Source organism: Staurois parvus, unplaced genomic scaffold (genome assembly GCF_062004578.1).
Source record: "Staurois parvus isolate SC_StPar_1 unplaced genomic scaffold, SC_StPar_1.0 ptg000444l, whole genome shotgun sequence".
Lineage (NCBI taxonomy): Eukaryota > Metazoa > Chordata > Amphibia > Anura > Ranidae > Staurois > Staurois parvus.
Window position 1 is genome coordinate 4,034,596 of NW_028318240.1, and position 15,718 is coordinate 4,050,313.

The following is a 15,718-nucleotide window of genomic DNA, read 5'->3' on the forward strand; positions in this document are numbered from 1 at the left end:
GCCATTTTTTATATATATATCTATAATGTCATAAGTGCAGTACAACATAATCATATAACTGATGTGGTGCTGATCAGGGATACTGACTGATGACAGTATGGAAAAAAAATAATATCTTTTTTTACATTTTTTTTAAAAAAATTAGTTTTTATCATATTTGTTTTCTTTTTTCACAATTTTTTTTTTTTTTATAAAACACTGTGACTGGATTCATATAATGTTATAATAATAATAATAATAATAATAATAGGTAAACCACCTGCGCTACTCAAAATACACAAACTATACACTAAACAGATATATATATATGTAGGGCGCTGCTATCACCTGACTAAAACCTGAATGTGCTAATGAACAATGAAAAAAATGGTGTTGCACTCCCTAAATGGAATCTAAATACACTAAATACAACCCATAAATATATACATTAAACCAATATACTTGCATATAGACATAAATAATAACATGTGATACGTATGCAGGCCATAGACGGGGAGAAAACCGGTTGATTTTTCGGCCGAAAAAAAAATCGGCCGATTTTCAGATCGTTAGTGGTATAATCGGTCGGCTGTTTTTCGTGATTTTGACACTTTTTTTTGTCGGTCATGTTGGAAAAAAAATCAGCCAATTTTGTCGTTCGGCCGATTTTCGTGGCAATGATGGACAAATTGGCTGATCTTTTTACCGATTTTAAAAAATGCACATGAGCAGTGACCAGCAAGAAGAAGGAAAAGAAGTAAAAGAAGAAATAGAATATGAATAAGAAGAAGAAAAAGAAGAAATAGAATATGAATAACAAGAAGAAAAAGAAGAAATAGAATATGAAGAAGAAGAAGTAATAGAATATGAATAAGAAGAAGAAAAAAAAAGAATTTCAGTCCGATATTATATTTGACATTTAAAAGTATAGCAACTTTGTATCTATTTGTATCCGAATAGAAACATCTGTATCCGAAATGGATACAAATAGATACAATGTTGCAACTTTTTCTTATTATTATTCATATTCTATTTCTTCTTTTCTTCTTCTTATTCATATTCTATTTCTTCTTATTATTCATATTCTATTTCTTCTTATTATTCATATTCCATTTCTCTTCTTATTCATATTCTATTTCTTCTTTTTCTTCTTCTTATTCATATTCTGTTTCTTCTTTTCTTCTTCTTATTCATATTCTACTTCTGCTTCCTATTCATATTCTATTTCTTCTTTTCTTCTTCTTATTCATATTCTGTTTCTTCTTTTTCTTCTTCTTATTCATATTCTATTTCTTCTTTCCTTATTCATATTCTATTTCTTCTGTCAAATATAATAGTGGAGCTCTCTGCAGGGACACCGCTATTATATTTGCCGGCTGTAGACGGGACGAAAATCAGCCGACTTTTTTTTTAGCAATGGTGGTAACGTCAGCTGATTGAACGACTGATTTTTCATTTTTCTAAAAAAAAAATGGCCGGTTTTCTCCCCATCTATGGCCTGCAGTAGATCAATAAACATACGGTGTAGACAAAAAACATCACATGATGACATAAATAAGTGAAAAGTAAACATGCGTCCCCAAAAACAGGGAAAAAAATTTGACTTGGGTCACAAATGAAGTGACAGATGAATGGCATAAATTGTGCCTCAATAGAAAGTGCTGTGTAAAAATAACTCACAACAAATGTGAATGCACTAAAGTGATATGGTCAGGATAAAACCTGATAACAAAAAACCTATTAAAACCACATGACCTCCTAACACATCAATGTGTTAAATCAAAGTGATGAATGACAGCCAATTGTTGTCTAACTGGTGGGATGCAATCCCTAATTGGGATAAATCAGTGTGAACACAAACACATAGAAAACATTGTTACAACACCATAACAGACAGTATATAATAATGCATTTACGAAAATCAGTGAGCCAATCACACAGGAAATTACATTTTTGGGAGCATACACCAGAGTTTTACAGAACGAATTTGAATTTTTTGACAGTTTTACAAAATTTTGTGGGTTCAGATTCAATTGAGTACTGTCCGTGATACCTTTTTTTTTTTGCACTAGCATACAATTTTGAGGACACACTTTTGGGGTATGTCACCTTCTTCAAAGTCCAAGCAGTACTAATCACACAGTTTTAGCAGAATGTTAGAAGGGATGAAAAAAAAAAAAGAGGCTAGAGATAAGATACAGCAAAAGCGAGGGGGGGAATACTACACTCACACAGAGGGAGTCAAGCTTGAGCGGATAGTCATAAAATTGTCAGATAATGATTGAGGAATCCCATGTCCAAATTCAGGCCGTTATCTTTTGTGTCAAATAGAATTATCATTCTTAGTTCAAAAGTTTTTCTTTCCTGGATGGATTTGAAATTTCCTTTAAGAACTAAAATATTGAGGTCTCCCATTGTGTGGCCTGGTTGTGTGAAATGGTGTCCTACAGGTGTGCAGAGGTCATCTTCTTTATATACAGCTGCACCTCCAGTAATGTTGTGTACCTTATCCAGTGCAGAAAATGTAGCAAAGGATCTTATGTTGGTGAAACAGGACAGAAGCTGCAAACAAGGATGAATTTGCACAGACATACCATCAAGAAACATAAAGAAGATGACCTCTGCACACCTGTAGGACACCATTTTGCACAACCACACAATAGGAGACCTCAATATTTTAATTCTTAAAGGAAATTTCAAATCCATCCAGGAAAGAAAAACTTTTGAACTAAGAATGATAATTCTATTTTACACAAGAGATAACGGCCTGAATTTGGATATGGGATTCCTCAATCATTATCCCATATTTTTATGACTATCTGCTCACGCTTGACTCCCTCTGTGTGAGTGTAGTATCCTCCCCCCCTCGCTTTTGCTGTATCTTATCTCTAGCCTCTTTTTTTTTTTTTCATCCCTTCTAACATTCTGCTAAAACTGTGTGATTAGTAGTGCTTGGACTTTGAAGAAGGGGACATACCCCGAAAACTTGTCCTCAAAATTGTATGTTAGTGCAAATAAAAAAAGTATCAGCACTCAATTGTTTCTGTCACAAATGCACTAATACGGCTACTGTAAGGGACCGCCTGGCGGTACCTCTAGCACTCCACTGGTCAGGTACTTCCAGAGCGCGGAGTCTAAGTCCCGGAGCACTTGTTCACCAGGGCCCCTGATGGTGGGGATGGACTTGGAGCGCACCGAGACCAGGTCGCGACTACTGGGTACACTCACCAGTGGTAGAGGCGTCCGCCAGGGGCTCCCGCAGGGTAAGAGCCTGATATGAGGGGGTCGGGTGATCCTGACGGGATGGATGGATGGATGGAGGGATGGATGGCTGAGCAGGGGGTCAAACGAGCCGAGTCGGGAGCCGTGGGGTCTGCGAGGTACAAAGCAGCGGGCACAGAATAGTCGGGTCAAATGCCAGGTGTCAGGGCAGGAGCTGAGGAACGGACAGGCAGGCCTAAAACAATGTAACACACTGGCTGGCGACAACCACCACCCACAGACCGAAGTCCCCCAGGGCACGGAGTCTAAGTCCCAGGCTGCCCTTCACCAGGGCCCCTGATGGTGGGGATGGACATGACACAGCCAGGAACCAGGTCGCAGCCCCTGAGACACCTCAGTTGCAGTAATGGCCACCGCCAATGGCATGTAGCTGGTGGAAAAGACAATAGAGTAGTCGGGCAGGCCGGGTTGACAACAACGGGACAAAATGGTACAGGACAGCAGATGAGAATCACGGGTCACGAGCCGAGTTCAGCAACGGAGGGTCAGATCAAAGGAGAACACAAAGAATGGTCAGGTCACAAGTCGAGTCAGATTCCAGGAGAGTCACGAGAGTCAGAACAGAGTTATAGCAAAAAAGACACAAGACACAAGTGCAAAGGGCATGTGCGGACCACAGGCTTATATGTGATCAGCCACACCCCTCTGGGGGATGGACCTCAGAGACCAGAAGGCATAAAAGATTCCCACCATGCTCTGCAGAAATCCAACATGGATGCCAGCACATGGAGAAACATAACCTCTGGGAAAAGGTAGGAACCTTGACACCAGGTCAGTAACAGTAGACCAGATCCAACAAGGGGCATCCAGGAGAGAGGTCAGACAAGGGTCAGGGCAGGAGAGTACAGCACAGTCAGCAGCAATCCGGGTCAGCAACTATCAGAATACAGGTATACACGGATCAGGAACAAGAAGAGACCAAACGGCAACCAGTGACAGCTCAGGGGGATTTAAATATCGCGCCCTGCGCTGTCATTGGTGCCAGGCGCGTGTCCGTGGACCCCGGTGAGCATTCACAAGTTCATCGCCGCGGCCGGCCTGGACCCAATGCCCGTATCCCCGTGCAGGGCGGCGCACTGCGCCTGCGCCGGGACCAGCGCCGCGGCGATCCCTGACAGCTACAATCACCTCAAGCAATGTGGCTTCAGATTAAAATTGAAAGGTAGTTTTTAATAACATTAAATCGAAAAATGCTATTTTGTCCTTGCAGGTATTGGTTCAGGCATTTCCTGTCATAGGATGACAAATGTAGCTTTAGTGTTCCCCTGTGTTGTGACTTTGTCACACGTTTCCCTAGAGAAAATTACACGTAGCTGCACCAGTAAATATTTCACCGGCGTTGTCCACCATCGGGAAGCCGGTCCAGAAAAATGATGTGCGACTTATGACAGAGCAAATACGTGAAGACTGAAAGAGACTGAAAGAGACTGGGGGAGATCGGCAACCCTGAGATACAAAATAAGATGAAAGAAGGTAAAAAGAAGTGCGGCAAAAAAAAAAATGTGTTACAAGAAGTTAAGAAGAATCCAAAAAACAGGAGGAGAGACAACCAAAGTCTCTGAACATTTTCATGAGTAGATGAGGAGAGGCAAAGCGGCCATATCCTCCTGTTAATAATTAACAAAAGCTATGATGTCCTATATCAGCTCCTGAAGCTGTCTAATGGATATTTCTGAGCGAGTCACCCCACCCAAGGTCATGACTTTTTCCTATTACAATACACAGATTTGAGCATTGACACATCACCTCTGTTTATAGCTATAAATATATGTATTATCCTACGCAATGTGCCTAGCTTGAGACAAAGATCACTTGGATATAAATCAGGGTCACTATCTTAACTCCCTCACTTTGCTTTTGGCAGTTGCTGATGTTAGACTGAACCTAAAGGGATCTACTGATTGACAACCAGCAAGCTATGAGCAAACACTTACAATGAATGTCAAAACGCTCATACCGATAATTCTTGGGGTAACACTACTAGTAGCAGGTAAGTCTCTATAATTTTTTTTCCTTTGTATCATTTAGATGTATATTTTCTTGATCCACCTAAATTTTTAATTATTACATTCATATTTTATTTTATTATTATAGTATTATTATAATATTCTATAATATTATTAATATTTTTTATTAAAATGATTAAAAATGATTTTGTTATTAAAATAATAATAATAGTAATAATAATAATTTGTTATTAACCTCCCTGGCGGTATTCCCGAGTGTAGCTCGGGGTTAACTTTCAGTACCAAAAGCAGTAACCTCGAACTACACTCTGGAATAAACTGCAGCGTTGCTCTGGGATCCCTCCAGCACTTACCTTGTCTTGCGCTCCCGCGATCTTCCCCCTGCAGTGTCCCCGTCAATGTCCTCCGGCTGATGCCGGCATCTGTCTTCCAGGTACCGTTCCCTGCGAGCGTCGGGACGTACAGGGGACAGAACTGGCAGGAAATGTAAAATTTTTAAAAAGTGACATTCACTAAATACACTAAAATCACATAGTATAACATTCCTGTATCAAACCATTTCACATACATTTTGTCCCGAGTGCTTTGTCCGGCGCCCTGCCTGCATTTTTACTGTTCTTTCTGCCTGGAAACTGAGAAACGTCCATGGCGTCCAAAAAGCGTCCCTTTAGGTCAAAAGCGGTTTTAGACCGGCTAGAGAACAGCGATAGTAAATCAGAACCACTTGCAGAATTGGGTGATAATGATTCGTGGGGAAATTATTATATTATTAATTATTATTATTATTATATTATTATTTTTTATGATTATTTATTATATTAGAATTTATGATTTCGTGTTTCAAATTTTATCCTACCCGGGATGTTTACTAGACTCTTGTTCGGACAGATTTCAGTGAGTTATACCTAAGAATTACAGGCCTTCAATAAAAAACAATATATTTCCATGCAAAAAAATGTACCGCTTTGATCACAGAAATACTGACAAAATCAGACCAATAGGAAGGTTAATTAAAGTATTTAACATTGTGTTATTATTTTAAAAATGTATATTTTTAAAATCTTATTTATGTTTTTTTTCTACTCTGTCCAGTCATTTTGATAAATTTAGCAAATTTCAGAAACATCTGTTCAGTAATGATGCATGAAGAAATATCTACTGTACAATTACAAAGCAATTATAATTACAAAGAAAACATCAGTGAGACAGCGGCCCCTTGTCTTTTCTGCTTGTCTTACATATGGTCATTATAGTTCACCTGTATTGAATTGATTAATGACTCTAAAGTACTCCAGTTTCCTCCCACACTCCAAAGACATGCTGGTAGGTTAATTGGTTCTTGTCTAAATTGTCCCTAGTATGTGTATGTATGAATGTGAGTTAGGGACCTTAGATTGTACACCCCTTGAGGGTTAGGGACTGATGTGAATGTACAATATATATGTAAAGTGCTGCGTAAATTGACGGTGCTATATAAGTACCTGAAATAAATAATAAATAAATGTGACGCAGTGGTATGATCCAGGCACATTGGAGACAAGGCATTTTGCCTTGTCCATGCGGTGGGACTGTGCTGGAATAGCTGCCCAATGCAGTCCCACCATGCGTTGTGTGAGCACAGTATACTGTACTTGAATACATTTAATATTCATTATACTGTCTAGTAAGACCACAAATAACTGGCCTGGCATGTTTATAGGGTTAAGTTAAGGATCAATTTAACTTACAAGTTCATATTTATATTTTTATTGATACTGGAGAGTTTGACCATCTAAAATTTTTTCCTATCAGGAACCCCCCATATGGAAGAAAAATATATTTGAAATATATTTTAAAAATATGCTTCCCAAATATATTGACATATGTTTGAAATGCTACAATTTTGGCCATATTCAATATATTTCAAAATATATTTCAATATATCTATCTACCAATCTATCTATCTATCTATCTATCTATCTATCTATCTATCTATCTATCTATATACTGTATGTTGAAATGCATTTTTATATATTACAAAATATATGAAAAATATTTTAAAAATATATATTTTTTAAATATATTCTTCAGATTTTTTTTAACATATAAAAAAGTCATTTTAACATATTTTTACATATATTTGTAAATGCATTCCAAAAATTTAGATTTGTATTTTTAAAGACATACAGTATATTTGAAATGTATTTTTAAAAATATTTTTCATATATTTTGTAATAAAAACGCATTTCAACATGCAGTATATAACAGTATATCAGAGAAGTGGTTAAAAATGATGCTTTATCTATGTCCCTTTTAGAGGGACCTGTTCTGACAAGTTTTGAGGGGAATTGTCCCCAGTAGGCATACGACTGGCAATACAAAGCCAACAGAGGATAAAGATGAGCTTTCAGCTTATTTTTATATGTAGCCAAGTAATCGGAGAATGCAAGCTTCTATCCAAGGCTTCTCAGACAGAATCCAAACAACAGGTTTCTTTTAAAATACAAAGATAGGAGAGGTATACTGTGATGCATAAATGTGTATAGAGAGGACATCTAGAGGAAGTAACAGTCATTGCCGTCTGCAGGGAAATCATTTAAAATGTACAGTGTATTCAAATTTGGAAGACTACTTTTGTAAATCTACTTGGAATTTCCTCCAGAATTGACCAGCTAATATCAGATGTACTGTATTTTGACACCTTTTTATATTAGAGTTTCTTATAATGAGAAGGAGTTCTCCATGGTAAATGTGGTAACCATGTGTCTCCTAGATTGTAAGCTCCCAGGATAAGGCCCTCCTAACCCTCTTGTATTGAACTGTATTGTTGCTCTATTGTCTCCCGTTATATTGTAAAGTGCTGAGCAAACTGTTGGCTCTATATAAATCCTGTATAATAATAATGTGGAATGGTGAATTAATGATTACATTTTGAAATGTGTATATCTGCTATGTGCAGTTAATGTTACTTGTAGTTCTGGATGGCAGTCTATCAAGTACTAATAATACAGCTTTGAGTAGATGATGGCTTTTTGCAATCCTTCCAAAACTTATGTTTCAGCTTTAGGTAGATAATTATTATTATTATTATTATACAGTATTTATAAAGAGCAAATAGTTCGCTCAGCGCTGTACATTACAAAGGGGGACAGAACATGTGACAGAACAATACCAATACAATGCAAAACATGAGGGGATTGAGGGCCCTGCTCTTTCGAGCTTACAATCTAGGAGGGAGGGGATGGTGGTACAGGAGGAGATAGCTGTGGGGGATGGAGTGGTAGGAAGAGTGGAGGAGGTCGGCAAGTTAGCAGGGGGTGGCGTAGGCTTCCCTGAAGAGATGGGTTTTCAGGGTGCACCTAAAGGAGAGGAGAGTAGGTGATAATCTGATGGGTTGGGGCAGGGAGTTCCAGAGGATGGGTGACACCTTGGAGAAGTCCTGGAGGAGGGCATGGGAGGAGGAGACCAGGGAACTAGAGAGAAGGAGGTCTTGTGAGGAGCGGAGTGTGCGTGCTGGGCGGTACTTGGATATTAGGTCAGTGATGTAGTACGGGGCAGTATGGTGGACAGCTTTGTACATCAGTTAGGATTTTGAATTTGATCCGTTGCGCAATCGGAAGCCAGTGGAGGGATTGGCAGAGGGGGGTGGCGGAGATGGAGCGGTTGGAAAGGTGAATGAGTCTGGCTGCCGTATTCAGGATCGACTGAAGATAATGGCTTCTTGATATCTCCTGGTTGAAGTTGATGGTCCTCTTATTTTATTGTGTGTTATTGTAAATGCAGGAGGAAATACGGGATTTCAGAAAGCACAGATAAAGCCCAACTCTATCCAAATCTGATATAATATTGCTCATTCCTTCCATGTTAGTAATTCCTGCCATATCCGTGTCCATACCAAGTTAGTCATTCTCTCACAGCTGGTTCACCTAGCTCTGTATTCTACATCATTAGAGAATCCATAGGTGTAATCTGGATCATATAGCTTGGTAAAGGCCACCACATATGGGCTGGTTAGAGAGTTCTTATCAATGGGTTTCCTACGTATAAGAGACAGCTGTAAGGGTGTTAGAGCATCACAAGCAGGTGTATTTCAAATAAAAATGGGGGAGTACAGAAAAGGCTGACAAATTGCTTTGGCTTCATCAGGAAAACTCCACCCTATGAACCACCTGATCTGACAAATGAGTTATAAGAACATTTTAGAGCTTTTATTAGCAGCACAACCTGAAACAATGCATTTTGTAAAAACAGTCTTCCCAAACATCAAACCTTTAGGGTAGCCTTTCTCAACTTTTTTAACATGAAGGAATCCATGAAAAAACTTTCCTGTCTTAGGGAAGCCCCACAAAAAATACTATATCTACAGCTCACAGTACAGTAGCGTGATGGCCATTGGGAAAAATGGCCCCTACATTTGTGATCAATGGGAAGAAAGCTCCATTACAGACAGCTAAAATTATCAGTGATGTCAGTGGTTACTTATATGAAAGGAAAAAATTGCGTGTTGCTCACGGAACTGCTAGCAACCTCCTTGTTGTAAAAGCCAGTTATAGTCTGGGGCAGTGACCACCTTTTTGTATTGTTGCATTGTAGGTGAGTGGGTGCAATGGATGCCATTGTGCTATGTGCTGGGTGTCAAGTGTGCTCCCATGCCTTTAAGGAGGGGTGGGCTCCCTCAGGTTCACCTGCCCTTGATCTATCCATTAAATGCATGTGCCTCTACTATGGGGGCTCTCAAAATTTGTAGAGTTAGGACCACAGAATATCGAGGTGCCGTGACGTGGCTCTGTAGCTTACATATGTATTTGCAAATGTGTGCTAACTAAACCCAAGTTTTTATAAATGCACATTGTTAGACAGGTTAATTTGGTTGTTGGCTAGCTGGCTGGTAAGTTGAACTGGGTATTTTCTTTTTTTTTTTTTTGATATGCGATGCCTGTCCATGTTCCTTGTTGTAAAAGCCAGTTATTATTATTATACAGTATTTATAAAGCACCAATAGTTCGCTCAGCACTGTACATTACAGAGGGGGACAGAACATGTGACAGAACAATACCAATACAATGCAAAGCATGAGGGGATTGAGGGCCCTGCTCTTTCGAGCTTACAATCTAGGAGGGAGGGGATGGTGGCACAGGAGGAGATAGCTGTGGGGGATGGAGTGGAGGAGGTCGGCAAGTTAGCAGAGGGTGGGGTAGGCTTCCCTGAAGAGATGGGTTTTCAGGGTGCGCCTAAAGGAGAGGAGAGTAGGTGATAATCTGATGGGTTGGGCAGGGAGTTCCAGAGGATAGGTGACACCCTGGAGAAGTCCTGGAGGTGGGCATGGGAGGAGGAGACCAGGGAACTAGTGAGAAGGAAGTCTTGTGAGGAGCGGAGTGTGCGTGTTGGGCGGTACTTGGATATTAGGTCAGTGATGTAGTTCGGGGCAGTATGGTGGACAGCTTTGTAGGTCAGTGTTAGGATTTTGAATTTGATCCGTTGCGCAATCGGAAGCCAGTGGAGGGATTGGCAGAGGGGGGTGGCGGAGACAGAGCGGTTGGAAAGGTGAATGAGTCTGGCAGCCGTATTCAGGATCGACTGAAGCGGGGATAGCCAGCGGCGAGGCAGGCCAGTGAGGAGGGAGTTGCAGTAGTCGAATCGTGATAGGATGAGGGAGTGGATGAGCTGTTTAGTGGTTTCTGGGGTTAGGAACGTGCGGATTTATAGACTTTAGATTTATAGATTTATTTATAGATTTATAGACAGTTATAGACTGGGGCAGTGACCACCTCTTTGTAACCTCTTGAGGAGCCCTAGGGTTCCACGGAAACCTGGTTGCGAAAGGCTGCTTTAGTGTATTAACAGATTGTTAGCTCATGTGATTAAAACAGTAAAATCTTTTTTTATTATAACAAAGGATTTATATAGCATCAACAGTTTGGAAAGCGCTTTACAATGTAAAGGGAGACAATACAGCAACAATACAAATTCAAAACAAGAGGGTTAGGAGGGCTCTGCTCCTGTGAGCTTACAATCTAATGGGCCACTATTTTTTCCCAAGAAAACATTTTGTAAGGGAAAACCATTATCCTTCTATATATTGCTGTAGAACGGGCTAAGGACAAACCAATAAATAAATCCATTTTTTTTCTCCAGCAAATAAAATTTAATTTATGATTCTATACCACAAGGATCATAAATTACATTTTATTTATTGGGGAAGAAATTGGGTTTATTTATTGAAACACTTAAATTAAATTACTTTAATTTTTACATTTACTGATAACATGTCTTCGTTTTACTTTACTCCCATAATTAAAAGAACAATTTAGGGTGTATTCTTCTTGGATTTGAGTGTCATTGTTAAAGTTAAGGGGAATGTTTTCCTGTGTGTGGGAAAACTGAAACTGGTCATGCCTTGGTTTAGTTTCGTCTACATATTGGCATCATGGCTAAAATGTTTGCAGTCTTGATTTTGATAGACTTATTTGTAGCTTTTTCAGTTTAAATGTAACTAAATGCTAACATGTCTCTTTTTCATTCCTTAGTGGCAGAATGGAAGTGGAATGTTCAGTCCCATCAAGATTTAGAGCTCAGAGATCTAACTAAAATTTATGAAAATGAGGAAGAACCAAAACATGTGTTGAACCAAAAACAGGAAAAAACAAAAAAAGATGAAAGATTTTCTTTAACAAACAAAGAGCAGCAACCGAGAAAGGCAGAAAACCTTTTGGCGAGAAGAAAAAAGTATTCCGTCTTTTATTCTCACTTAAAGAAACAAGTAATTAAGGCCAAACAAGAAACAGAGTTGTTTGATCATTTGTCTTCACATAGTGTTGAACACACATCAGGATCTGGTCCAGAATTTCCTGAAGGCTCTGGAGACACAGAATCAACAACACAAACACCTACTGCAAAATTCACGACACCGGAAGGATCTGGAGAAGGCTCTGGAGACATTGAGACTACGCCACAAACAGTGACAGATATAGTCACAACACCAGAAGGTTCTGGAGATGTAGAGACAACACCACAAACTGCTACTGATGGACTCACAACACCAGAAGGTTCTGGTGATATAGAAACAACACCTGGTTCAGTTACCGAGATATTTTCAACACCAGAAGGCTCTGGAGACATTGCAACTACACCACAAACAGCGACAGATATAGTTACAACACCAGAAGGATCTGGAGAAGGCTCTGGAAACATTGAGACTACACCACAAACAGTGACAGATATAATCACAACACCAGAAGGTTCTGGAGATGTAGAGACGACACCACAAACTGCTACTGATGGACTCACAACACCAGAAGGTTCTGGTGATATAGAAACAACACCTGGTTCAGTTACCGAGATATTTACAACACCAGAAGGCTCTGGAGACATTGCAACTACACCACAAACAGCAACAGATATAGTCACAACACCAGAAGGATCTGGAGAAGGCTCTGGAAACATTGAGACTACACCACAAACAGCGACAGATGTAGTCACAACACCAGAAGGATCTGGAGAAGGCTCTGGAAACATTGAGACTACACCACAAACAGTGACAGATATAGTCACAACACCAGAAGGTTCTGGAGATGTAGAGACAACACCACAAACTGCTACTGATGGAATCACAACACCAGAAGGTTCTGGTGAAATAGAAACAACACCTGGTTCAGTTACTGAGATATTTACAACACCAGAAGGCTCTGGAGACATTGCAACTACACCACAAACAGCAACAGATATAGTCACAACACCAGAAGGATCTGGAGAAGGCTCTGGAAACATTGAGACTACACCACAAACAGCGACAGATATAGTCACAACACCAGAAGGATCCGGAGAAGGCTCTGGAAACATTGAGACTACACCACAAACAGTGACAGATATAGTCACAACTCCAGAAGGATCTGGAGAAGTAGAAACAACACCACAAACTGTTACTGAAGGATTCACAACACCAGAAGGTTCTGGTGATAGAGAAACAACACCTGTCTCAGTTACCGAAGCATTTACAACACCAGAAGGCTCTGGAGACATTGAGACTACACCACAAACAGTGACAGATGTAGTCACAACACCAGAAGGTTCTGGAGAAGGCTCTGGAAACATTGAGACTACACCACAAACAGTGACAGATATAATCACAACACCAGAAGGTTCTGGAGATGTAGAGACAACACCACAAACTGCTACTGATAGACTCACAACACCAGAAGGTTCTGGTGATATAGAAACAACACCTGGTTCTGTTACCGAGATTTTTACAACACCAGAAGGCTCTGGAGATGTAGAAACAACATCAGAACCAACAACTGAAATATTCAGTACTCCAGGGGGCTCTGGAGATGTAGATACAACTTCTGTTACAGAACTATACACATCACCAGAAGGTTCTGGGGAAGGCTCTGGAGACATCAAGACTACACCAGAAACGGTGACAGATATAATCACAACCTCTGAAGAAGTAGAGACAACATCACAAACTGTTACTGAAGGATTCACAATGCCAGAAGGTTCTGGGGACACAGGAACAACCCCAGTACCAGTTACAACACCAGAAGTCTCTGGAGATATTGAGACTACACCACAAATGGTGACAGAAATAATCACAACACTTGGAGGATCTGGTGAAATTGAGACAACACCACAAACTGCAACTGGAATATTCACCTCACCAGAAGTTTTCCCAACATCAGAAGACCCTGGAGAAGGAGAAGGCATTGAGACTACTCCAGAAACAGGGACTGAAATATTTACAACACCAGAAGTTTCTGCTGAAATAGAAACAACACGTCAGATAGCTACTGAAGTCTACACAACATCTGAAAGCTCTGGAGAAATGCTAACAACACCATCTCCGGCATTTACTGGTAAAATCACAACACCTGAAAGCTCTGCAGACATACTAACAACAACACACACAGCTACTGAAAGAGTCACAATTCCTGAAGGCTCTGTAAACACTGAGAAAACCCCACAAGTAACTACTGAAAAGCTTCCAACACAAGATGAGTCTGGAGGACAAGAGACAACACCACATACAGATTCATCATCAGCCACTACAGCATCATTTACAGCTGTAATCACTTCTGAACAATCTGCAGTGAGCCAAATATCAGAAAAGGTTACTGAAAAATACACAACAGCAGACACATCAAAAGATTATACAACAGCAGATTACTCAAGTGGAGTGTCCTCATCTGATAGATTGACAACACCTGGGGATAGATTGACAGCCTCTGAAGGTGTTGGAGAAACAAACACAAAACCTGAAGGATCTGTCAACACTGATACAACTCAAGCACTTACTACAAGCATACCAATAGCACTAGAAAGCTCTGAACCTTTAACAGTTTCCAGTGGTATATCTGCTCCAGAGGTTTCAACAGCTAAAGTATCTGTAGAACCAGAAACTGTTACTACCCAGAAGGTCACAAAACCATTCACACCAGGTGGATCTGGACAACCTGATGTTAGCACCACAAAAGAGTTGGAAAAAAGTTCACCAGCATCATACCCTACTTTGGAAAGCAAAACACAACAAAAAACAGATCCAGTCGTTATCACAACTGCAGAGGTCACCCATCTAACAAGCAAGACCTTAACCACTAAGTTTCTGTCCACTGTGCCTGGGCCATCAGTCACTGATCCTCCCAGTTCAATTCCACTCACCAGTATTGTAGAAACCACTGTCAATGATTTCACAACACCTCCAAAAACTACATCTCCATCAACTGAATCTCCAACAACCACAAGACCTGTTGGCCCAACAACACGTAAGCAATGTATATATTGTGTATATTTTATATTTCCAAACTGTTATGCATCAAGAAACAAAAAAACTGTGAAGAAGGTGCTCTTCTCATGTAGTTGGGTAATAGATTTATCATTTAGTGCATATGATTAGTACAGAGTCATCAGGAGAGGATGCAATGAAATGCAACACTAATGATAGCTCTTAAGAATACTTTCATGCAGGGGCGGACTGACAACTCATGGTGCCTCCGGGCAATAAGGGATCATGGGGCCCCTGTGTCCTTGCCCAAACTCAAAAAAGCCTATGAAAATGGTACCAGGGGCATCTCATGGGGCCCCCTACTGACCCCGGGCCCTCGGGCAGTGCCCGAGTTTCCAAATGGTCAGTCCGCCCTTCTTTCATGCCTTTCTTTGTGGCAGCCAGGCATTTGTGGAAATCCCTATGGCAGTTCTGTAAGGTTTGATTTATCATTTTTCAAGTAGTTTGTCCTGAAAGGGTTCCACCCATGGTGGAAGGAATTGTGTAATCTGTAGGCTGCTTTGTTAAATTTGCCTGGAATATTAGTGAAATAGTAAAAAGAAGTCCAAAGGTTGATTGTCCAGCTCAGTGGAAGACTGGTTGACCTCTAGAAGCAATGGATTACTTAAACACATTTCTAATATATATATATATATATATATATATATATATATATATATATATATATATATATGTGTACAATGATGAACAATGTACAATATAATTATTTACAATGAAAAGCATCATCATACTA

General features: G+C 39.9%; 1 protein-coding gene across 1 annotated transcript in view; it reads left to right on the forward strand.

The window, feature by feature from the left end:
* Positions 1 to 5,196: 5,196 nt before the first annotated feature.
* The window catches only part of LOC149453965 (uncharacterized), a 33,129-nt gene continuing 22,607 nt past the window's right edge, over positions 5,197 to 15,718 (forward strand). The window contains 2 exon segments of the mRNA XM_089687997.1: positions 5,197 to 5,251; positions 11,735 to 14,965. Coding sequence (XP_089544123.1) covers positions 5,197 to 5,251; positions 11,735 to 14,965 — 3,286 coding nt within the window.